Genomic DNA, 25840 nt, shown 5'->3' with positions numbered 1-25840 from the left:
ACCAAGATTTAGTAATGCAGAGCTTGTAAGTATTTTACCGAATTGCTTGGTATCTTTAACATAATTATACCCAAGTTAAAAATACTTTCTACATTTATATCTCCTCCTGAGATTTTTATTTAATAAGGTTATAACACCTTATGGTAACTTGTTTTGGGTAAAATATTTACAAGCTCTGCATTACTAAATCTTGGTATTTCTAGCCTGGTGCCCACTGATGAGACCTCAATAAAGGTCGAAACCGGTCTGGGTAGTGGCCCCTGCCTTTAATACAAAACATCATACATCCCCTTCTTGGAGATGTGTTTTGGCATTAAGGGTAAATATTAAGATTAGTGATCAGAGCTTGCTCCACCTTTACCACGAGTTGCCTTGGTCTTGCACTACCTGTGGGATCAGCTAGTCTTGCATCAATTGCAGGTGCAAACTTGACATTTGTCTGTTTGCTTACTTGGGAAAAAATGGAGTAAAACCAGGTTTAAAATTGCTTGGCATCTTTAACATAATTATACCCAAGTTAAAAATACTTTCTACACGTACTACAGGTTGATCAGTCAACCTCCTGTATATGGGCCCAACATTAAAAAAAAAAAAAAGCAGTAGATGAGTTTAAGATGTAGTATGATACTTTGTATTGTTTAGCATTACCTCCCACAATGCATTTTGTGACTTATGGAGACTGGAAAATAATAATAATTATTATTTATTATTATTAACCCTCCCCTGGAAAAAGATGAAGTAGTATTATGCTAAATTATGATCTCAAAAAATTGTTCTAATCTTCTTCTAGTGTTTTGACATCTAAATCTCTAGACAAGAAGAGATTTCTCTTCTAGGGATTACCCAAACACAAAATATCTTTTAGCATAAATATATTACAATTATTGCCTTCTCAGCATCCTTTATCAGGATATCACTTTTGTTCAAGATGTTACTCTACAAATCACAAATTCAGCCAATCACTGAATACCATTCTCACATTTGGGGTATTGTCCCCAAGAGCTCCATAAAAATACTTGATTCAGAATAGAAAATTATGAGCAATTAGACTGATTAATGACCCATCTCTTACCAATTCACTTCACCCCATTCACTACCATACAGATATTCAGTTTATGCTATTTGCATCATCTACAAAGTGAATAAATCAAAATGGTTTATCCACTTCAGGTCTTCCCCCAAACTGATTTTTATCCATGATCCAATATCTGGAATCTCATTCATTTTATGACCAAAACTGCACTGGTGCCTACTTAGCATCTAAGAAACCATACAAAAATTTATATAATATTGGGTTGGCAAATAAGTTCATTCGTTTATGTGTTAGTACAAGTTTATGCCGCTTCCCCTGTCGCTTTGTTGAGCTACCGCGTAACACTATTGCGCAGTTGAAAGGTGACATTTCAAATAATCTTTCAGTTAATTTTCGTTTGGCCTACTTCAGTTGTGTGTGGGTAACATATTTTTAGAAATGGAAGGAAATAACGTACATTACTGGCATATTTTGCTTTTCTATTTCATAATATTTTGCTTTTTTATTAAAAAGGCAAACGAGCTGCGAAGGCCCATAAAAAATATGCAGCATATATGGGGATGGTGCCTTAACAGAATGCGTATTCCAAAAGTGGTTTACCAAATTCCGTTCTGGAGATTTCGACGTCAGTGATGCGCCTCGCACCGGTCGCCCGACCAAGGTTGATTCGAGTGTTGTGAAGGATATTGTCAACAAAAATCCATCACAAACAGTGAGGGAGATTGCTGCAGTACTGAACATATCCCATACAAGTGTTGAAAACCGTTTGTACAAGCTGGGATATGTTTCAAAACTCAATGTTTGGGTGCTGCATGAATTGACTGAGGCCAATATGACTGCTCGCATATCCATCTGTGATTAGCTGTGACGGCGCCAAGAAAACGACCCATTTTTGAAGTGGATTATGAGAGATGAAAAATGGGTAGTGTACGATAATGTGGTATGTAAAAGATCATGGGGGCACAAGAGCAAACCGCCACACACAACCTCGAATGCGGGATTGCACCCAAAGAAGATCATGCTCTCTGTGTGGTCGGATTATAAAAGTGTAGTCCACTACAAGGTGTTACCATCACGCAGAACAATTGATTCAACTGTCTATTGCTCACAGTTAACATGACTGGCCTGTGCAATTAGCACAAAACGTCCTGAATTAGCAAATCGGAAAGGAGTTGTCTTTCACCATGACAACGCCAGACCCCACACATCGTTAACAACTCGGAGTAAATTGTTACGTCTTGGCTGGGATGTTTTGCCGCATCCTCCATATTCATCGGACCTGTCACCTTCCGATTACCACTTATTCCGATCATTGCAGAATTCTCTGAATGGGAAAACCTTCGCTAATGAGGAGGCTGTCAAAAGACACCTGGATCAGTTTTTCGCCAGTAAACCTCAGGAGTTTTATGAACGTGGCATAATGAATTTGGTGGACAGACAGCAAGAGGGTCAATATATAACTGACTGGTATATGTATTATATATATTAAATAAAATATGTTTCATTCCACTCTGAAAAACCGAATGAACTTATTTGCCAACCCAATATGAAAGAAAACAGTTGGAAAACAAATTATGGAAACAATTCTTCAATTTCTTGCAATTTTGAATTTTCTGACTAAATATATATGATCAATAAATGATATGCAGGCACATTATTTGTTTGTAATCAGATGATTTAGCCATCATGGTCTGTTGACGGTTTTGAGAGTTTGCTTGCACATTAGTTTCTTTCCCTAGTTCTGAACCCATCTAATGATACTTGTAAAATGGTTAAAATAATATTTGCACATGAAAAAAAAAAAACTTTTTTGTACACCTTTCAAGATAACGAATGATTAAATTGACTTTATTAATTAAATTTTAAAAATTACAAAGAAAAGGATTTATAAAAGAGATCAAAATGTTGCACTTACTCGTTTAACTTCATGGTGAGTTCACCACTCTGATGATGGTCAAACCATGCAATTTCCTGACGAAGTACTTCATAAAAGAATTCTTGGCGTAATCGATGTGACTGTCTTTCACATGCCAACATCCAACAAGCTACCTGTATTATAATTATTTAAAAATTTAATAAAAAGAGAAACCAAAAAATTTATTAGTATTTCTAACGATATAAAATACATAGGTATTAAATTCTTTCATACTGATTATTCAAGAACACTCTTTAAAAATAAATTTTCGATATAATAACTAAGCCTATCACCTTTCGTACTATAGGTATTATTTCTGGGAAAATTTCCATGTTACTCCTCTAAGTAAATATTATTTTTATGGCTATTCAGCCTACTTTTGTTTAGGAGTACCCCCTTTGTTTTATAATGTCGTTAGTTTTTTACTCAAATTTTAGGGCATTAATGATGTTTTATATGGACAGATATATGAAGAATATATAGGAAGGAAAGAAATATATATATAAGAAGAAAAACCAGGCATACTTTTGTGGGATGTTGCTGGCTGTCTTCTTTTTCAGTTTCATCCCGACGTATGGCGATATACATTCATAGTTGAAGGAAGGAAGTATGACCTGAATGGAAGGGGGAGTTGGAAAAGTGGGGTTTGAGAGATGTCGAAGAATTATTGGTGAGGCAAGAGGTATGCGAACTTTTTTTGAAAAATCCAATTTTTTTATATTTTTTAAATTATTAAAGGTGGGCAGAGAATACTTTGAGTTGGAGTAAACATAGAAATTTTAGGATAAGATCAGAGGCGGGAGCTATTTCGAAGTGCATCATCTTCAGATCTCATGGGGGAAGTGGAGGCTATGTCATTCCGGTTTGGTGTTTCTGTCTTTGGTGTATCTGTGTTGTATTCTATTGGTCGGAGTCGTGACCTAAATTTTATTATGAAGCTTCCAACTCTCAGAAATTATGTAGCGCCAGTGGATGTTCATTGATTTTTTGTTGCAGTTTATGGCTATTGTTTCCAATATTCTAAGCATTGTTTCGTTTTCCTGTATGTCTACTATTATGGCCTGTAGATTTGCGGGGTATGCTATTCAAGGGTGTGGACAGCTATTTCTGTTTTTCCTGCGTTTTGTATTCTGTTTTTCTTTTGGTTGTTGCATATTTTTATTGTTTAAATGTTCTGGAATTGGGATCACAGAAGTGTTCTTGTAGTCTTGCCCACAAAGATCTGATAGTAGGACCTGTGTAGGTGACATTACAATCTTGTTGGCAAGGAAATGTGATGTCACCTACACAGGCTAAATAGCCATAAAAATAACAATTTCTTACTATATTTTTTGTATATCTTTTATACTTAATGATTTATTTTTCAAATTCATACAAATCCCTGCATCGGGATCATGGAAACAACCCCCCCCCCCCTGATGTTATGATCAAATAGAATACTATTTCTGAATCCTGCTACCATATTATGTTGTTAAATATAGTTATATCTAGTAGACCCATAAATTAACTCATTTTCTTCTCACATGCTGTTTTTGTTCCTTCCAATTGCATTCCCAATGGCTACAATTCTGCATTATTAACATGCTTAAATCCCCTTTCCTCTCTCTTACATTGGTCAAAATCTAAGTGCCTCAAAATCATTTAAAAATAAACAAGAAATACAACTTAACATTATATCGAAATCTCACATGAAAGCAACAACTATTATTTACATTTCCAATGATCTGCCTTATTCTTTAGGAAATTCTGAAGTGCATCATTATATATATATATGCTTGAAAGCTACACTATTTTGTCATAATAAGAAGAACAATGAATATCCATCTAGATGAACATAACAAATATTTATTTATTTATTTGTATGGCATGAATAACAAAACAAGCAGTACAATATACTGTCACTTTAAAAACATATAAAATTAAAAGTCATTTTAAAAACCAATAAAATTAAAAGTTACATCCATATTGGTCAAATAGTTCATAGCTTTGAGTGTAGCACTTAAAAAAAAAATTCCAATTTGTCTCCTGAATATGCTCTAAGATAACACTGAGTCACAATATGGTCCACAGTTTGTCTTTAAGCTCTACAGTCACAATGCGGGGATGGTCGTATACCCTATTTAAAAAGCATGTCTGCACATACACCATGACCAGTTCGTATTCTATTAAGCTGAGTGAAGGATTTTCGTGGGAGGTGCGAGCAAGCATCAAAACTTTCTTGTAATTCTTTGAGAGAAAATTTTGTGATGTCATCTGTCTGGCTCTCCCACTGTTCTTGCCACTTTTGCTTCAGGTCAAAGTTAGATTGTAGTAGTAGTAGTAGTTGGGCTAATTGTAGTGGTGGATGTCTTGATCTCAATCGTCATACACTTAAATCTGGGAGATCTAAATGAATTGGTAGGGCTGTGTTCTCCAAGATTTTCTTATACTCCTGTAAGAGAGCCTTAGTCCTGTGCAGATTCGGTGGAACAATGTTGCTAAGAGCTGGAAGCCAGTGTGTGGGCGTTGATTTAATTGGGCCAGAAATCAGTCTCATTGTATTATTTAGTTGGTTATCAACAAGATTAACATGTGTGCTATTTAGCCACACTGGTGAGCAACATTTGGAAAGAGAGAAAACTAGACCAAGAGCTGTAATCCGCAGATTATTAGCTGTTGCTCCCCATGTCATGCCTATTAGTTTTTGTATTATGCTATTACGGGTTCTTAACTTAGCAGAAACGTTTCTTAGGTGTTGCTTGTAAGAGAGCTTGCAGTCCAGAGTCACGCCCAAGTACTTTGGAAACTTATTGTGTCGTAGTAAACATCCTTCAAAGAAGATATGTAAAGTGACATCTGCCATGTAATTATTAAGGTGAAAGCTGGACACTTCTGTTTTGCCTGGATTGAATATTCACCTATTGTTTTCAGATCTTTTGTAAGTACCTCTTCAGCCTGACTCATGTTTTTGTGTCGAATGGCAATTACAGTGTCATCAGCATAACAGAACTTGCGTGAGATGGTAGCAGGAAAGTCATATGTGTATAGGTTATAAAGTAAGGGTGCCAATACTGAAGGTGCCAATCTTTCTTGTGGAAGACCATTATTAAGTTTTCGTTGTTGGGACATTTTATTTCCCAATATAACTTGAAAGAAACGTTCAGTGAGCATGGAGGAAATAAGTGTGTAGTCCATTTACATGGGACAATGCTAAGAAATTTGTATATGAGACCTTCACGCTATGCTGTATCATAGGCTGCTGTTAGGTCCAAGAAGACAGCTGATTTTTTTTCTTGTTTCTGAAATCCAGCATCTATGTATGATGTTAAAGTGAGCACTTGATCACAGCAACCATGTTTTTCTCTAAAACCAGCTTGTTCAATCGGGACATGCTGCATAATTGGTATGGACAATCTATTGTACAGAAGGCGTTCTAACATTTTATAGGTGCAACTCAATAAAGCAATAGGTCTGTAACTTTTTGCCTCCTGGGGTGGTTTTCCAGGTTTAAGAATAGCAACTATTTTTGACTTCTTAAACTGGCTAGGTAGTCGGCCAGTCAATAATATATCAGAAAAGAATTCACAGAGCCATTTTATAGTATTTTGCCCACTATTAATCAGAAATTCAGGATGGACACTGTCAAAGCTTGGGGCCTTGCCTGCTTTGATATCTTTTATGATGGCTTTTATTTCATCTATAGTGAAGATTGAAGCATATTATGAGAAAGCAGGGCATTTGTTTTTAAAGCTCTAAGTTCTTTCTTAACTTTCTTGGTATGTTCACAGTCCCTAGGTGCCCTTGACATATTAACGATTTGATTAGCTATTTTCTCAGGGGGAGATAATTGTGCTTTTTCTTTCAGGTAGATTAGTTGTTGGAGAAGATTCCAAGCTTTTCTACTTGATCGTTTGAAGTCAAGATTTTCAACTGTATCAATCCATTTTGTTTTTCGAGATGAGTTCAGGTTATGTAGTAATTCATCAGCTATTTCAGGAACTCTCTATAGAGATGTTCACTCTCTTCATTCCATCCTGAGATATAATCTTTTCTGTAACCTCTAAGGATATATTTTTTTGCAGTTGATATGATTGCTCCTACAAATCTCTTGTACTCCACAACTCTGGCAGGTATCTAACGAACACATTTATCCAATTCATGTGCAAAATTTCTCCAATTTGCTTTTTTAAAATTCCAACGTAGTCATGAAAAGATTTTGCTATAGGTAGCGTCATACCAATTTCCAGTAACACCGGTCAATGTTGACTGTGTGGGAAGTTAGAAAGTATATATCGTCTTGCTGGTAATGTTTGCCCTTCTGTGTTTATTGAAACAAAACATAAGTCTGGATTAGACTCTGTTTGCCATGCTGATGATCTAAAGGTATTTCTATCCTTGGCATCAAATACAAGGTGTATATTATTTATTTCTGCCCATTGAACGAGGGTAGTACCGCAGTCGTTATTATCACGGTTTTTCCATTCTTCATGATGGCTATTAAAATCACCAATTCATACTGTTGGATGTTGATAAGTAGGTATCAGATCTATAGACCATGATGTTAAAGGAGGTTTATAGACATTGACTATTGTTATGTTGTGAATTTTCACACTCACAAGATGGGTATCGTTATCACATCTCATTGTTGTCAGGACAGAAGCATTTTCTATATCATCCTTGATATATGTTGCAATGCCATAATTATAGTGGTATGTAGCACCAATCAAATATAACAAATATATTCTGTTACTATAGAAAGTCTAATAGTCTAATAGACCATGTCCAAGACATCTTTGCAGATACACATGAATGAAAGAAAACTATTATCCTTCACAGAAGCATATAAAAAGCAAAACAACAGTTTTTTTTTTTTTTTTGATCAATATCAATATGGCTGTATTCAACTTTCCAAAATTTGAGAAACTTTAATTGTGAGTATTCTGATCCTACCGCTAAGGTTGCATTTAGAACACCAGGTTTGTTGTATAGTAATTTTATTTTTCCATCTTAATTGATGGAGTATTTGCATAATCTTGTGATTAATATTGTACACACACACACAAGGTGCCTGATACTATTGTGACAACAGTGAAATATTGTAGTATTAAATAAATTTGTATGCATTTAACTTCATAAGATAACTGTTCACCTCTTTACCATTTATAAAAGAAAGCAAGATACCTGGGAGGAAGCCAGCACATAGCTTGTACAGAATGTGAAGAACCAAGGTTTCTGATAATGTCCAATCCACATCTTGTGGTACATCACATTATTGAAAATCCCCACTGACATTCAACAAATGAGGATAGGCTGATAATTTGGAATATTGCCAACCAAATTATATTCATTAACTCAAACACAAAATGATTGTAGGATGTATTATTATTATTATTATTACAGGTATCTCCATGGAGTCAGTAGACTCATCGTGGGAGACACAAACTATTAAAACAATATATATCATACCTCTTCTTGAATTCATTTACAGACGAAGAACTCACAACTAAGTCAGGCAATGCATTCCACTAATTCACCACCCTCCAAGCAAAAAATCTAGTTCTCACACTCTTGTTAACCACACTTTTATTTACTTTCCAGGGATGACCACTTGTTCTTTCATCACTATCACACAGCTGAAATATTTCCCCTGCATCAATCTTATAAAAACCTTTCAGTAATTTAAATGTTTCTATCATATCCCCCTCTTCTCTGCCTATGAACCAACCTCTGCAATCCACAAGCAATCAATCTATCAATGTAGGGAGCATTTTTTTACATCACTCACCAACTTAGTCACTCTCCTCTGAACCCTGTGGAGAGCACAACCTCCTCATTTCCAAGAATTCCAGGTAACCAGACTTGAGCACAGTAATCCAAATGTAGAAGTATGAATGCCTTATAAAGGGGAATAATAACCTCTTCATCTCTGGATATTAGTGTATTCTTCAATAACCAAGTAATCCTATGTGCAATCTTGGACACCTTAGCAATGTGCCCTCTGAACTTCATCTCCCTATCCACCAACATCCCCAAGTGCCTAACCTCATCAACCTCTTGGAGTACCGTTCCATCAATGTGGTACACAGCTAGTAATCTTTTAATCCCAAAATGCATAACTTTTCACTTTTCCACAATGAACTGACATCCATTACTTTTGTCCATTTTGCCAGCTTATTTAAATCATCCCGCAACTCTCAACATCAGCTTGATTTTTTATTGTGCTACCCAATTTTGCATCATCAGCAAACAACTGAATATCTCCCTTCAAGCCATTTTCTATATCATTTATATACAAATTAAACAATAACGGCCCAAGAACAGAGCCCTGAGGCACACCAGGCCTTGATGGTATCACGGCAGAGTTTTTCCAAGTCTTCTGGAATCAACTCTGACCACTTCTCCTCAAAACACTGCAACAAGCCTACATCAATGGGCTCCCACAATCCGTCACGACCTCAGCAGCATGATTGATACCAAAGAAGGGAGACCACACGGATATCCAAAACTGGCGTCCAATCTCCCTAATTAATACTGATTGCAAAATCATTTCCAAAGTTATAGCAAACCGAATAAATCCAACACTGCTCGAAGTTATTGGCCAACATCAATATACGTACTCTGTCCCAGGAAGATCAATATATGATAACCTCCATTTAATAAGAGATCTCATCCACATCGCAAACAGCCAACATGAAAACCTAGCACTCGTCAGCCTTGATCAGGAGAAGGCTTTCGACAGGGTAGAGCATGAGTACCTTTATGAAGGTCTAAAGTCATTTGTCAATGGTCCTCTCATCATTGAAACAGTGCAATTGCTTTACAGAGATGCATGCTTCTGTTTAAAAATAAACAACAGGCTCACTCGCACTCTGTCATACTCTCCAGGGATCAAGCAAGGATGCCCCCTCTCCAGACAATTATACACACTGGCCATAGACCCCTTCTTTAAAAGAGTACATGACACCATCATCTCCAAACGAACCAGCATAATAGAGCCACATCAAAAAATTAGTCTATCAGCATATGCTGATGACGTCACTGTAATAGTCTGAAATGTGAAGAAATGACAGTAACCGAGGAAGCACACAGACTATATGCACAAGCCTCAGGGGTCAAATTAAATTCTGCAAAAACCACAGGCTTGTGGTCAGGCAGATGGAAGTCTAGAAATGATTCTCCAATCAAATGTACCTGGTCAAGCAAAGGACAAAGATACTTAGGTGTGCGCCTTGGCAACACCAAAATATATAACACACTGAACTGGACACAGCTGCACAACTGTTTTAAACAGGTGCTAGGTAAATGGAACAGCGTTAGTTCCATGTCTTCACTTAGAGGAAGAGTACTAATAGTTAACCAGATGGCTGCGAGTGTCTTATGGCAGACCCTCAAAGTACTCACACCTCCTGAAGAATATCTCTACCACATTCAAAAGGAAATCAAACATTTTCTCTGGAACAAAACTCACTGGACAACATACCCTCAACTCTGCAAGCCACTCAGCAAGGGAGATCAAGGCCTGATTTCCCTTGAAAACAAGATTAGATCCTTCAAGATAATCCTCCTCCTAAAGACACGTCAATGCAATCACACTTATGTAACCACCTTCGATTACATCACGAAATCATCTGCCAGAGAACTTACACTTTCCACAATCCTCCGTATAACCAGTCCTGCACCATCTCCTCCTAAACTACCTCATTTTTACAAAGATGCTCTACAGCAGTGGAAAAACACAGAACTTCATCACACACTTACAGGATCAACAGAGTCAGCTGTACTTACAGAACCACTATTTTCGAACAGCAACATAACAAGTCTCACAACTGGCCAGCCCTTTCTTTTCCCTACATGGAACTGGGCAGGAATAAGAGTCATAGGGGACCTCCTAACCCAGATCCTAAAGTGGTAAACATTCACAAGCCTACCAATGACGAACCCAAAAATTGAAAAGCAATATCAACAGCTGCAAGCCTCCATTATAAAAGCCTATCCAGATACCACTACACCTCAGGAAATCCGTATTCCTTCTAGAAACTGCTTGGGGGCGATATTTCATCTCGTACAAGCTGAAGCCAAACTTCCAATTCTTCCCTCCAGCTACAAAAAAAAATACCACTTCCTCATGTCAGTGTCTCCAACCTCATCCCTCTTATATTCATCCTTAACCCTCTCATCTACAAGGCTGCATGTGCCACTCAGTTTTCAGTGGGATCTGCCATATAAATTGAAGTGTGCCAAACCAGATTCCGACATACAGTGGAGACTATGGCATAACATCTTGCCAACTCCTTCTAAGCTCTACAAATTTCAGCTAAGAGAAACAGATCTGTGTCTATTCTGTGACGTTTCAGGTACCTTGGAACACACATATCTAACCTGTCCCGCAAACAAAGTGATAATTACCTATGCCCTGAATACTGCCTCTAGCACCTATAACTATGCACATAGCCAAGAAGAGTACTGGAATTTAGTCCACACAGAAGAAAACAGATTAAGAAATAATAATAAAATAAACAGAACAAGAAATAATCAGCACCCATCCATCACTGAAACTGCACAAACCCTCATGTATATATCCTCTGTCAGAAACTAAAAAGCAGGCTTTCACTGGAACTTGAGTACTTCAAAGAAACAAGAACTGTCGCGAAATTCATAGAGGAGTGGAATCCAACTGGTACCCTCTTCTGGATTAATGACGACAATATGCTTCATCTGAAAGATAACTCATATCGAAACTGAACTGTAAATTTCAAATTCATTTATTGCATTCTCTATTGTATATCCGAAAGGAAAATGTTTCTTTCTCTGTAATATATATACTTTACTTATAATATGTAAATAGTCCTTGTTACCTATCATCTAATGTATATTTTAACAAGTTAATAAAAAAAAATAAAAAATTAAAAAAAAACATCCATTCATCCTCATTGATATTTACCTATTTACCTGGAGGAATAATAGACAGTGTGACTATAGCAATTAAGTGAGGTGAAAGAATGGATGAGATGACTGTGATGGTGGGTACTAATGACTTGGAATGCATGCTGAATTGGGTGGTGAGATCAGAGGTTCATGCTTGAGATTGTTTGGCAGAAGAGAAGGAAGATAGTGTGTGTTATCTAGATATAATAATGAAGAGTGAGGAGAAGAGCATGAAAAATGAATGGTATGATAGCCAGAATGTGTCAAATGAGAGGCTTGAATTATGTAGATACCTGGAGTACATCTGAGGACAGAAGAGAACTGTATGCAAAAGATGGCCTGCATTTGAATGAGGAAGGAGGATATAGGCACCTGGAGAGAATGATGTTCTCTAAAAAAAAAGTGAGAGTGTTGGAAACTAGAATTATCAGGTTGGATGATAGCAGGAGTGGTCTCTTGTGGGAATAGTCACTTGGAAGAAGGAGGGAACACATGGTGTAATGCAGAATCCAGTGAAATCAGGAGGGAATAATGAAAGGTACAGAAACACTGAAAATGTGTTGATGTATCTTTATACCAATGCCATGAGTATACAGAATAAAGGAGATGAATTGGTGGTGGTGATGGGCTTAGCCTGTCCAAAGACCATAGGCAGGATAGAAAAGGCAAACATGGTGGTGAAAGGTGGATAACTTTTCTTACCAACTTTCATCTCAATGATATCAACTCTCCTCCTCCTATCTTCCCAGCTCTGTAGACCACATTTCCTTAATCTGTCCTCATACTCAACATTCCAGAGTACTGAGACAGTCTTAGTTATTTGCCTCTGCGCTCTCTGTCCATTGTTTCTTTATCAACAATATAGACATGGACCAGATTTGAAATCCAAATTTAGCCTGATTAAGGCCTTGTCATCATAAGCAGACCTGTATGCTTATCACACCTTCTTATCCATATTTGTAAGGTTTTTGCATTATGGCAATTTTCTGGGTAATACAATTTCATGATGTGAACCTTGAACTTCGGATTCCTCACCCAAGATCCTCAGACCTAGTGCCTCTCCACTTCCTGAAGACAAGTTCCTCCAACATGATAAATCTCATTCCATCTTCTCTGACCAAACTGCATAACTTTAAGCAACACTGAAGTGACATTCTTCAGCCCAAAGCACCGATAAATTCAACTGCTCTTGCAACAACATTACACCAGAACTTTCAGATATTGCTCTTCCAAATTTCACATCATCAGCAAACAACTGAATATCTCCTCTCACACTGGATTATATCATTGATATACAAATTAAACAGTAGTTCCAGAAAAGAATACTGCAGTAGTACCCTCAGTGGTCACTTTCCTTTGTTTGGGACACTGCATCCCCATACACAACTCAATAGCTCCTATCAGTCCACCTCTCTGTAACAAAGCTATCAAACTGATTATCCATCCCTATCCTGCTCAGTTTCAATAATATATTATCAGAACTCCCTTGCTGGATTTCTGTTTAACAACCAAGTCAAGGACACTGATGCTCTTTTGCACTTCCTGTAATGTATGTAGTGATAACTCATACAGTCCCGCAGCCTTATTAACACAGGTTTTCTTAATATTCTAAATACTTCCCATTCCTGAACTGTCAATTTTCTGTCCTTCTTCCTATTATTATTCAAAATGACCCTCCCCTTCATGAAATACACCAATGAAACATTCACTGAACATTTCTACTACATCTTCAGCAGATGTGACCTGTATTCCATCTCCAGCAACCAAAGTCACTCTTTCATATTCATCCTTTCTTCTACTTTTTTCTCTCTAGAGAATTCTACATAAATGTAGAATTCTTTAGTTTTGCTTTACTGCTTCAGCCAATGTCCTTTCATATGCCAATTTCTCCTTCCTCATTGCACCTATCACATTCCTAGCTTATATTTTATAATCCTCATGCTGTGAAAACACTATATATTTTCTTTGATATTCTTTGATATCTGTCTATCAGCCACTCTCTAATCCAAAACACCAGTTTTGTATCCATCTCCAACTGCTCTAATTTATGCAATAGAGTTCTATATTGAATCTTGTCAAATGCTTTTGCAAAGTCTAGCAATATCACTGAGTGAACATTTCCTTTATTTAACTTCATTATCACTTGATTATAAAAAGTAAGCAAAGTGCTTAAGGCAAGACCTACTCTTCACAAAACCATGTTGTCCCTTATAGAGCATTATATTTCTATCCACCCAGTCCTGTATCCATCTGTGAATTCTGTCTTCCACCCATTTGTCCAATACCTTAACCACCACTCTTGAAATGCTGATAGGCATATAATTTGCTACTTCTGCTTTGGAGCCTCCTTTCTGCGATGGGACTATTTTGCCCTCTTTTCACTTCATTGGCACCTTTCCAGTACTGAGATTTAAATTAAACAGCTTGGTTAGAGGAGCTAATAAGTCCCTTGCACATTCTTATAATAATTGGGATGATATGCCATATAATCCCATGGCTGTGTCCATATTGACATTCTGCAATATTTTAAGAACACCTCCATTTCTCCAACCTCTTTCTTCACTAGAATGCAGGGGTGCCAATCCCCAAAGGCCAAGATAAAAAATATGAATGTTATTAAAGTTTCTCTATTTCATTACACTGGTTTAAAACCAAGCAATTTATAGGGAGTTTAAAATAGGAGGTGATCACCATTTAGTTTTCAGGTAAACAGGAATTTCATATTGAAAAGAAAAAAAAGTGTACAAAATTTTTTAAAAGAATCAAACTTGAGCAACTTTTAGAAGTGAACCGAGGACTATAGCATACAAATATTATTGGTAAAAAAAATAATAATTAATTAAAGACTAAAAATAAGAACCAAACTTTGAAGACCGACTGACAAAATCCGAAGAAAATATTGTTTGCATCCTGGGACAGGATTCAAACCTAGGTCTTTCCAAACAAATGGCATCATCAAACCAATTAAGTTATGGATGTTCTTCTGAAGTAGCCAAATGTGGAAAACTTGCCTCTTGCTAGATGGGAATTCAACCTCCTTGGCAAAGAATGTTTTTTCAAATCTAGATAATACTGTTATAACACCACCAAAGGTAAGGCTAATCTTCTTGTATCAGTCTTCTTCATCTCATGTACAGACAAACATGGCTAATCACATTTCACTATACCAAGAACAACTCACAAGAAGAATTTCTAACAGCTGCGATACCCCTACCTCAAGCTTCAGGTTTCATTATAAAGTGAATGAGTGGAATATATGTTGCTAATGAAAGCTGTAAATGATTTAGCAGTGAATTATTTCAAGGAGAGATAAAAATGAATATGCTGTATAAACTTGTAAAATCTTGCACGATAAGTTAAGTCAGTTAACTTACCGAGCTCAGTTTTGATATATTAATTTGATGATGATATATATATATATCATCATCATCATCATCATAAATTCCTGCCATGTACCCTCAAGGGGTGTACAGGATATGACAGTACTACATGAAAAAATTACATCATTACTAACTTCCTATCTACAATTTTCCTCCAAATCAGTCTGTTACTTGTCAAGACTCCAACATTATCAGATCTTATATTTCTATCGTCTAAGGCACTTTGTACCGTATCAATCCACCTATATCTTGGTCTTCCTCTGGGTCGTTTTCCTGCCAACCTGGCAGAGAACACTTGTTTTGCTAATCTTTCTTCGCCCATTCTATTTAAGTGACCATACCACCTGAGATTAGCTCTGCTAATGCATTCCTGGATGCTGACAATGTCAAGTTCTTTCCTAATATCCTCATTTTTAATATGATATTGCTATTGATGCCATCTATTCACGCCTCTAATCTTTCTCAGGACTCTCATATCTGTGGTCTCTAGTCTTTGGTCAAGTGTTTTACTTCTGACCCAGCTCTCAGATCCATAAGTTAAGACTGGTTTGAACACTGTCTTGTATACAGCTAATTTAGTGTTCCGACTAATTTCTCTCTTATTCCATATCAATTTATTCAATTGACTTCCCACCATACCAGCTTTGCTGATTCTGTTGTCTATTTCTATATTTAATTTACCATCTTCAGTAAAAATCGTGCCTAAGTAGCTGAAATGTTTTACTTGTTCCACAGGTTCTCCATTCACAACACAGTTGACATTTTCAATGATTCTGCCTATTTTCATTGTCTTTGTCTTTTTATTGCTGACCTTCATACCATATCTATTACAACAGCAATTAAATTTAGTCAGAGAATCTTGCAGACACTTATAGCGGATTTATTTAGAAGTATAACATCATCTGCATAAAGCAAAGAGCTGACATTAACATCTCCAATTTTGATATCAGGTTTAATACCACTTTCCTTCATAATGTGATCCATATAGATAATGAATAACAGAGGGGATAATGTACATTCTTGTCTCACACCAGATTTAACATTAAACCATCTTCCTGTACTTCCTTCAATTCTAACTGCTGACTTACAACTCAAATAAAGACTAAGTATTGCTTGATATAATGCCCCATTGACACCATATAACTGCAGCGTATTGAATAGCTTCTCTCTTGGCACCTTGTCATATGCCTTTTCCAAATCGACAAAACTTAAATACAGATCTTTGTTATATTCCTATGCTTTCTCGACTATTTGTCGTAAAGTGAAGATCTGATCCTGACAGCCTCTATTTGGCCTGAATCCAGCTTGTTCTTCACCAAGTTTTTCTTCCACAATTCTTCTCAACCGTTTCTCGAGTATACTTGCATAGATCTTGCCGGGAATACTCAGTAGGGAAATACCTCTGTAATTCTCACATTCAGTTTTATTTCCCTTTTTATATATGGGTACTATAAGAGCTCTACTCCAATCATCGGGAATTTCGTCCCTCTGTCCAGGCTTTCTGAACTATGCAGTGCAGCCACTGTAAGACTTTTATACCACCTTACTTCAGCATTTCTGGTCGAATATCATCTACTCCTGCTGCCTTTCCACATTTCAAGCCTTTGATGGCTTTTTCTACTTCAAGTATGGATATGTATTCCTGACTGCATACCTGGTCAGTGTTTTTTACCACTGTGCTGTCATCACTGCTTGTTTCATTTAGCAGTTTTTCAAAGTAATTACTCCATACTTCAAGGATATCTTTTTCTCCTGTTTTCATGTCACCTTTATCATCTCTAACTCCTTTTACAGCACTCTTTCCTCCATTCCTAAGCTTCTTCAACAACCTCCAGAATATTTTACCACCTTCTTGATATTTATTTTCTATATTCTTGCCAAAGTCCTCCCATGACTTTTGTTTAGCTAGTTTTACATACTGTTTAGCTTTCTTACATTTGTCTCTATATTCTGTAACAGTAAAAGCTGGCTTATTTGCCAGGAACTTTTGATATGCTTTCTTCTTTTCCTTCACTGCCTCTTTAACTTCCTGTGTCCACCAGGGAGTTCTGATTTTTTTATCCTTGCACACAACCTCACCACATGCCTCTTTGGCAGAATCAATCAATGTTTTCTTCAGAGTTTGCCACTGAATCTCCAAGGTTTGATTCCTGTTCTCAAACTCTTTCATTTTCTTTTCAATAATATTTCTGTATTTTAGTCTACAGTTCACATCTGAGAGCTGCTCAACTTTTATTCGCTTTAAAACTTTCTTACATGTTATTCTTTTCAATATGAAATTCAATTTTATCCTGCTCAAGACTAAATAGTGATCACTTCCAATTTCAAATCCTCTGTACACTCTGGTGTCCTGCACCAGGGAGAAAACATCACTATTAACAATAACATAGTCAATGAGACTTTTCTTATTCCTAGCCTCTTCTCTCCATGTGAATTTGTGCACATTTTTATGTTGGAACATGGTGTTAGTAATAACCAGTCCATGTCCTGAGCAGAAATCCAACAGATATTTGCCATTATTATTAGCTTTGCTCTTTTCTCCAAATTTTCCCAAAATATTTTTGTATGTCTCACAATCATTTCCTACTCTGCTATTTAGATCCCCAACAAGGACCAACTTTTCCTTTTTCATTGTGTCAGTTGCTTTTCTAAAGCCTCAAAAAATTCCTCCACTTCTACCTTAGTAGAACCTTCTGTGGGACCATAGGCACAAATAAGTCTCATTGTCCAGTTCCCCATTCTCATATTTGCCCACATTACTCTACTTGAGACTGACTGCCATTCAAGAAGATTAGCCTCGTATTTTGTGTTGAATACTATGGCTACTCCTTCTTTTCCTTGATTGTCATTGCCTGAATATAACATTTTGTATTTATTGCTCAGAAAGATCTCACCAGTTTTGGTCTTTTTTGTTTCAGTCACCCCTATTATGTTGATGTGGTACTTATCTAATTCCTCAGCTAGCTCCATTTCTTTGCCATTCAGGCTTCTTACGTTGATAGTACCGATCTTTAACTCTGGTGATGTTGAGTTGGGGTTTGTTTTCAGATTTGTTCCAGTAGCTGACTTTTCGCTGTTCGCCCTGGTTCCCTGGCAAAAACAACGGGGGCCTTGTTTAACCGGGCGACGCCCCAGCCGGCATGAAATTTTGTCATGTTGTACCATCATTTTTTATTTTGGTTTAACCAATAAGAATACAATTTGGTCAGCTAAATCCCAAATTGCCAGCCCATCCTCGTTCATTCAGTATCAAAGTAGACACCCAACAGAGTGCACCACGAGAAGGTGAGGATTGGACATTAGGTCAGAAGCCCTGGTCGGTTCTCCGCATTCCTTTAAAGGCTATGTGGAGGTCTCCTCTCAGTTATACAGCTTTGACCCTTAAAATGTGAAGTTAGAATTATATTTAAATAATATCTTATATTCTTGTAAAGTACATAAAATAATTCCTATTGAAAGTTGTATGAAAAACTAAAGAGAAGGGATTAAACAAGATAAGGAAAATGAATCAGCAAAAATAAAAGTTCGCAAGGTCTTGCGAACAAAATTAGGTGCTCACATTAGAGATGTTCAAAGGGAGAGAGTTGAAGTGAAGTCATTATACCACAGGGCAATCACAGAAAGTGCAGTATCGAAAAAAAGGATTAGAAAGATATTTAAGGGAACTGAGAGGGTGCAGAAGCGCTCCTTTTTTTTCATTTCCCTTCTCGGAGGATCCAGTTCTGACTGTGAGGAGATGAGGCCATACCTGTGGGGTTCCTGCTTCAATGCACAGAAGGATGAGGAGAAGGCTACTACCCGAGAATGTGACGGAGACTTCAGCAGTTCTTTCCTAACAACCCGATGAAAGATCGTAGCGAATGAGTCAACAGATTATCTCCCCAATATTATCAGACTGTTTCCAGGTCAAGATCTGCCACATGGAGGTGCGTTCTCCCTGATACAGACCAAGTGACCGACTAGCGAGGGTAGTAACGGCTGTTGTCGTAGGAAGTCCGAATGAAGGATATCAACTCTAGTTAAGAGACTGCAGCTATCTATGGAGTGCCTAAGCAACTATTGTACCCTGGAGTAGAGGAACAGAAGTAAGAAAATCTGGACTGAAATAAATTTTATTCATGTAACTGGACTGTGAATGTAAAGTTTACTGTGGGTAGCCATGTTTTGTCAATGTTTTTTTTCTCTTAACTGTAGATGCATAGGATTAGTATTAGCATAAGTGATAATTGTGCTTATAGAAAGGTGTGAAATTGAGTTTAGTGTTGTAGATATACAAAGGTAATATGGTTATTATTATGTACAAAGAATGGAAGGAATTGAATTAGATTAGAAATAAGGGAACAACTGCTCTTACATTGTAAGTTTGTTGAGCAATGTACTAAAGTTATGCAGAAGCTGTGTATTTAACATTTATATGAATGTTAAGCTATTTCAGTATAGTTATGATTAAGAGAAGTAATTCCTCCCCATGAATGTATTATTTTATAATACCTTACTAGATAGCAATAAACATGTTCTATTTGTTTAATGACCTTGCCTGATCTTCTGCCAATGCACTGTCTCAAAAATATTGCGAACCCGTGTGCAAATTGATAGAGAATCATCAGAACTAACTGCATGAGTAGATGAACAGCACACATCCATTTCTCCATTGACTGCATCAGTCTAATTGAATTAGACTGGTGCAGTCAATAATCAAACAAATTTATCTAATTGAGAAGAATGATAATTTTGGTGAACTGCTAATTGCAAGTTGGACACATTAGAAACCTTAAGGTCTGCTTTGCATGCAGCAGGAACGAGGGACAGAGTTAAGAAAGAATAAAAGAGGGTCAAAATTAAGGTAGAGTTAGCTTAAGTAAAGTGATAAAGAACCATATTAGAAGCAATTATTAATTTAACAACAGCACAGTCGACAATAAAGATAACAAAGACGATAAAAGCAAAAGAGAGATAATAACAGACTGATGGTACCTATACATGACAAGTTTACAAGCTCCATTGAGGTGCCTTCCCAATAATAGTAATAGAAGTAAGGATTTCTCATTAGTAACTAAAACATTTTTAAGAAAAAATTCTAGTTTCCAAAGTATAGCTAAAGCACTTTCTGAATACAATAAAGGATAGCCATGTAATTTAATATTCAGTACAGTCTTCATATTATACAACATGGACGAGTGAAATCTGACATTTTATGTTTTTGCATAATATTTTATGCAAGTGGCATTTTTGTCTCTTAATGTATGATTTTTATCTGTATTCTTTTATTGTCTATATCTTTAAATGTACGCTCTTACATTTTCTGTAGTTTGCACACAAAATAAATAAAATATACAACATGCCAAGGAAAGAAATGATTTAGGCAGATTTAAAAAATAAAAAATCATCATCATCAAATTCCTGATATGTACCCTCAGAGGGTGGGGTACAGATAATTATGATAGTATTTCACAAAAAAATTACACCATTACTAACTTCCAATCAACAATTTTCCTCCAAATTAATCTGTAATCTGTCAAGACTACAATGTTATCAGATCTTAGATGTCTGTCTTATAAGGCACTTTTTGCTGTATCATTCATTCTACATCTTGGTCTTCTTCTGAGTCTTTTTCCTGCCAACCTGGCAAAGAACACTTATTTCACTAATCTTTCCTCTCCCATTCTGTTTAAGTGACCATACCACCTGAGATTAGTAACTAACATATTCCTGAATGCTAATAATGGCAAGTTCTTTCCCAATATCCTCATTTTTATTGTGATAGTGCCATTCATGCCATTTGTTCACTAAACTAATCTTTCTCAGAATTCTCCTATCAGAGGTCTCTAGTCTTTGATCAACTGTTTTATTTCTAACCCAGCTCTCAGATCCAAAAGTTAAAATTTGCTTAAACACTGTCTTGTATACAGCTAATTTGGTGTTTTGACTAATTTCTCTCTTATTCCATATAAATTTCCTACCATAACTGCTGTTCATACCTCTCTTTAGCTACCCTCACCAACCAAGTCACCCTCCTTGCCTGGTCTTTGTAGACCTCATGGAATTGGTTATTTCCACTTCTCTTATGCTGCCTCCATAATGCCCTTTTTCTCTGTATCGCATGCTTAATCTCTCTATTCATCTATTTCACATCTACCTTATTTAACCTTCTGAGCTTTTGAAATACATTTAGACATTGACTTCCTACCATACCAGCTTTGTTGATTCTGTTGTCTTCTTCCATACTTAATTTACCATTTTCACTAAAAATTGTGTCTAATTAGCTGAAATGTTTTATTTGTTCTATATGTTGATCATTCAGGATACAGTTGAGGTTTTCAATGTTTCTGCCTATTTTAATTCTCTTTGTCTTTTTGTTACTGATTCATATCAAATTTATTATTCAGTTTAGTCAGGGAATCTTATAGACTAGTGCTGGATTTATGCAGAAGTATAACATCATCTGCTTCAAGATAAAATTAACATTGGCAATTTTGATATTAGATTTAATACCACTTTCATTCATAATGTGAAAATAATAAATGACAGTGGAGATTATATGTTCCCTTGTTACTCACCTGATGTAACATCAAACGATCTTCCTGTACCTCCTTCAATTCTAACAGCTGACTTACAGTTTAAACAGACTATGTATTGCTCATTATAATGTCCCATTTACACCATATAACTGTTTTGAAGAGCTTTCCTCTTAGTACCTTGTCATATGGCTTTTCCAGATCAGCAAAACTTAAAAACAAATTATTATTATCAATACCTGACCTCCATGGAGTCAGAGACTCATTGTGGGAGGTACTTACTATTGCATACAATGCTCATCCAACCTTGTCTTAAACTGATTCGATGTGTCCATATCCACAACACACTCAGGCAATGCATTCCACTCACCAACCACCCTCTATCCAAAGAACCTGCTTCTCACTCCTTTGCTCACACCCTCCTTACACAGTTTCTAGCAATGACCTCTTTTCTACTCCCCTCTCCAATTCTATGAAAAATCTCTTCCATGTCTACTTGATAACAACCCCTGACCAGTTTATATGTCTCAATCATATCCCCCTCCCCTCTTCCTTCTATTCAATGTTAGATATTGTCAAATCTAACATTTCGTACTTCTAAGGCATTTCTGACTGAATCAATCCACCTAGACCTTGGTCTTCCTCTGGGTCTCTTTCCTACCATCTTGGCATCCTGTTTTGATAACCTTTCTTCAACCATTCTTAGATCTCTGGGCTAATACCATATAAAAATTTGGCAAATCTCAAGTCATTGTCATTGATATCTCCAAGGCTTTTGACCAGGTCTGAACATAAAGGTCTATTAAGTAAGCTCATGTGATGGTGAACAGTTCCTTATCTTCCAACTATACAACTGATGCTGGGTCCCACAAGGCTCTGTTCTTTTGCCCACACTTTTCTTTCTATATAACATCAAATATAACAAATCCTTGTTATATTCCCAAGATTTCTCATATATTTATCTTAAAGTGAAAATCTGATCCTGACAACTATATTTAGCCTGAATCCAGCAAGTTCTTCTCCAACCTTCTTTTCCACAATTTCTGTTAGCCATTTTTCAAGTATACTTGCATAAAACCTACCAGAAACACTGGGACATTATATCGAGCAATACATAGTCTCCATTTAAACTGTAAGTCAGCAGTCAGAATTGAAGGAGGTACAGGAAGATGGCATAATATTAAATCAGGTGTGTGTGTGTGTGTAACAAGGGAGCATATTATTTCCTCTGTAAGAACTTGCATTCAGTTTTGTTTCCCTTTTTATAGATGGGTACTATGAGAGCTGTGCTTCAATCATCTGAAATTCAACACTATAACCAGGCCTTCTGAATTATGCAATCAGCCATGGTAAAACTTTTATACCTCTGTATTTGAGCATTTTTGGTTGGATTTCATCTACTTTCAGCTGCCTTGATGCATTTCAGGTTTTTGATGACTTTTTCTACTTCAAGTATGGATATGTTCCTGACTGAATTCCTGTTGAAAGTTTTCTACTATCATGCTGATACTGCTTATACATCTAGAATATTGTAATCTTCAGTTTTCATGTCACCTTTATCATCTCTGATTCCTTTTATAGTACTTTTTCCTCCATTTCTTAGTTTTTTTTCAATAGCCTCCAGAATATTTTGCCACCTTCCTGATATTTATCTTCTATGTTCTTACCAAATTCTTACCATGACTTCTGTTTAAATAGTTTTACACAGTGCTTCACTTTCTTACAATTTTCTCCGTATTCTTTAAGAGCACCAGCTGACTTACTTTCCAGGAACTTTGCATATGCTTTCTTCTTTTCCTTGACTGCCTCTAACTTTCTAAGTCCACCATGAAGGTCTATTTTTTTTTTTTTATCCTTACAGACATCCTCACTACATGCCTCTCTGGCTGAATCAATCAATATTTTCTTCAGGGTTTGGCACCGAATCTCCAAGGTATGTTCTTGTTTTCAAACTCTTTCATTTTTACTTCAATGATGTTTGTCCATTTTAGTCTACAGTTCACCTCTCAAAGCTGCTCAAATGATTCATTTTAAAACTTTCTTATACATTCTTCTTTTCAAGATGAAATTCAATTTCATCCTGCTTAAAACTAAACAGTGATCATTTCCTATTTCAATTCTCTGTATATTCTTGTGTCCCGAACCTGTGGGAAAACATTGCTATAACTATAACTTAGTCAATGGGACTGATTTAATTTTTTGCATCTTCTCTACAGGTGAATTTGTGCACATTTTTATGTTGGATCATGGCGTTAGTAATAACTAATCCATGTCCTGAACAGAAATCCAGCATACATTTATCATTATTATTATCACCAACCAAGACCACATGGAGGCAAAGACTTATCTAGGAGGTCCTATTATCATACACACAGCTCATCATACAGTGCTTTAAACACACTCAAATTCTCTGCAGACACCACATTTTCAGGCAAGGCATTCCAATCATTCACAACTCTGATTGCAAAAAACCTGCTTCTCACCCTCTTTATACAGTTTCCAGGGATGACCTCTTTTTCTGCCCTGATCTCTTACTGTTTTTTTGTAGAACCTGTCCAACATTGATCCTATAACAATCCCTTACTAACTTGTAGGTCTCTATCATATCTCCCCTCTTATCCAATCCAAAAAACTCTGTAAATTGCAACTTCTCAACCTTTCCTCATATTCAACATTCCAGAGGACAGAAACTACCTTAGTCAGTTGTGTCTGAACCCTTTCCATCATCTTTTCGTCCTTCTTAAAACTAGGTGACCAAATCTAGGCACAGTAGTCCATGTGTGCCCTAATCAAAGCCTTACACAATGGAACAATAATCTCCCTACTTCCACAAGTCAGTGTCCTCTACTTCATTCCCAGAAGTCTTTGTGTTATCTTCATAATTCTGGCAATGTGTCCCCTAAATTTCCGATACTTATCCACTATCATCCCAAGATCTCTTATTTCCTCCACCTCTAGACAGTATATCCTCAACAAGCATAAATTCTGCATTCCATCTTTGTTTCTCAAATTTTAAAACCTTACATTTTGCAACATTAAACTCGCATCTCCATTCCCGTGCCCAATCACTCAATTTATTTTAAGTCTTCTCTACTTTTCATTGTTCATCCCAACTTTGTATCATCTGCAAACAACTCCATACCCCATCCAAATCTTTGCCAATATCATTAATATACAAATTAAACAGTAATGGCCCTAAAACAGATCCCTGAGGCACACACCACTAGTGACTTTCCTTTTCCTGCATATTGCTCCCCCATACACAACTTTCTGATATCTATCGGATAGCCAGTCTCCAATTCAATGTACTAATCTAATATCCAACCCTATCTGCTCTAGTTTGCATATCAACTTATCATGCGATAATCTATCAAAAGCCTTTGCAAAATCTAAGTATATTACTGTGTATCCTTCTCCTCTGTCCAAGTAAGCAGTCACCTTATTGTAATAAGTAAGTAGATTAGTAAAACATGATCTGCTTTTAGCAAATCCATGCTGTCCATCAAAGATAATACCATTGTTGTCAACCCAATTCTGGATCCTAGTTCTCACAAGCTTCTCCAACAACTTAACCACAACACCTGACACACAGATAGGCCTATAATTTGATACTTGAGTTCTATTACCTCCCTTATGAACCGGCATAATCTTCCCCTCATTCCACTCCTTAGGATCTTGACCCAATGCAAGACTCATATTAAAAAAATATGTCAAGGCAGGTGTCAACTCCCTGGCACATTCCTTGAGAACACATGGTGATATATTATCAAGTCCAACAGCCTTATTATCGTCTAGTTCGTCATCATGCTCAACTCCCCATACACCTCTTGCTCACTTGGAGTCAGTCTCTCCTCCCCATCATCAACTGCTGTCAATCTCTCTATGAAGTCACATTCATAAGATTGAAAGACCTTTATAAACTGCTCATTAAGTATGTCCACTACATCTTCCACTACATTTTCTTCAATCAGTGTCATCCTTCCATAATCTTTCTTTTTTTTTTTTTTTTGCTGGCTACGTATCGAAAGAACTCCTTAGGATTGTTTTTGGGTTCATTAGCTAACTGCTGTTCATACCTCTCTTCAGCTACCGT

At 36.6% G+C, this 25840-nt stretch overlaps 1 protein-coding gene across 2 annotated transcripts in view; it reads right to left on the bottom strand.

Moving 5' to 3' along the window:
- Positions 1-25840, bottom strand: part of LOC150105338 (ATP-dependent translocase ABCB1-like) — a 417983-nt gene that overhangs the window by 342927 nt on the left and 49216 nt on the right. For both annotated transcript variants that reach the window (XM_090394721.1, XM_090394720.1), the window contains exon 5: positions 2949-3082. In XM_090394721.1, the coding sequence (XP_090250847.1) occupies positions 2949-3082 (134 nt within the window). The remainder of the gene's footprint in view (positions 1-2948; positions 3083-25840) is intronic.

The sequence above is a fragment of the Typopeltis vanoorti genome, chromosome 6, assembly GCF_054136105.1.
Source record: "Typopeltis vanoorti isolate ZY-2024b chromosome 6, IOZ_Tvanoo_1.0, whole genome shotgun sequence".
Taxonomy (NCBI): domain Eukaryota; kingdom Metazoa; phylum Arthropoda; class Arachnida; order Uropygi; family Thelyphonidae; genus Typopeltis; species Typopeltis vanoorti.
Note: the sequence above shows the minus strand (reverse complement) of the source record. Positions and strands in the feature narration are given on the sequence as shown.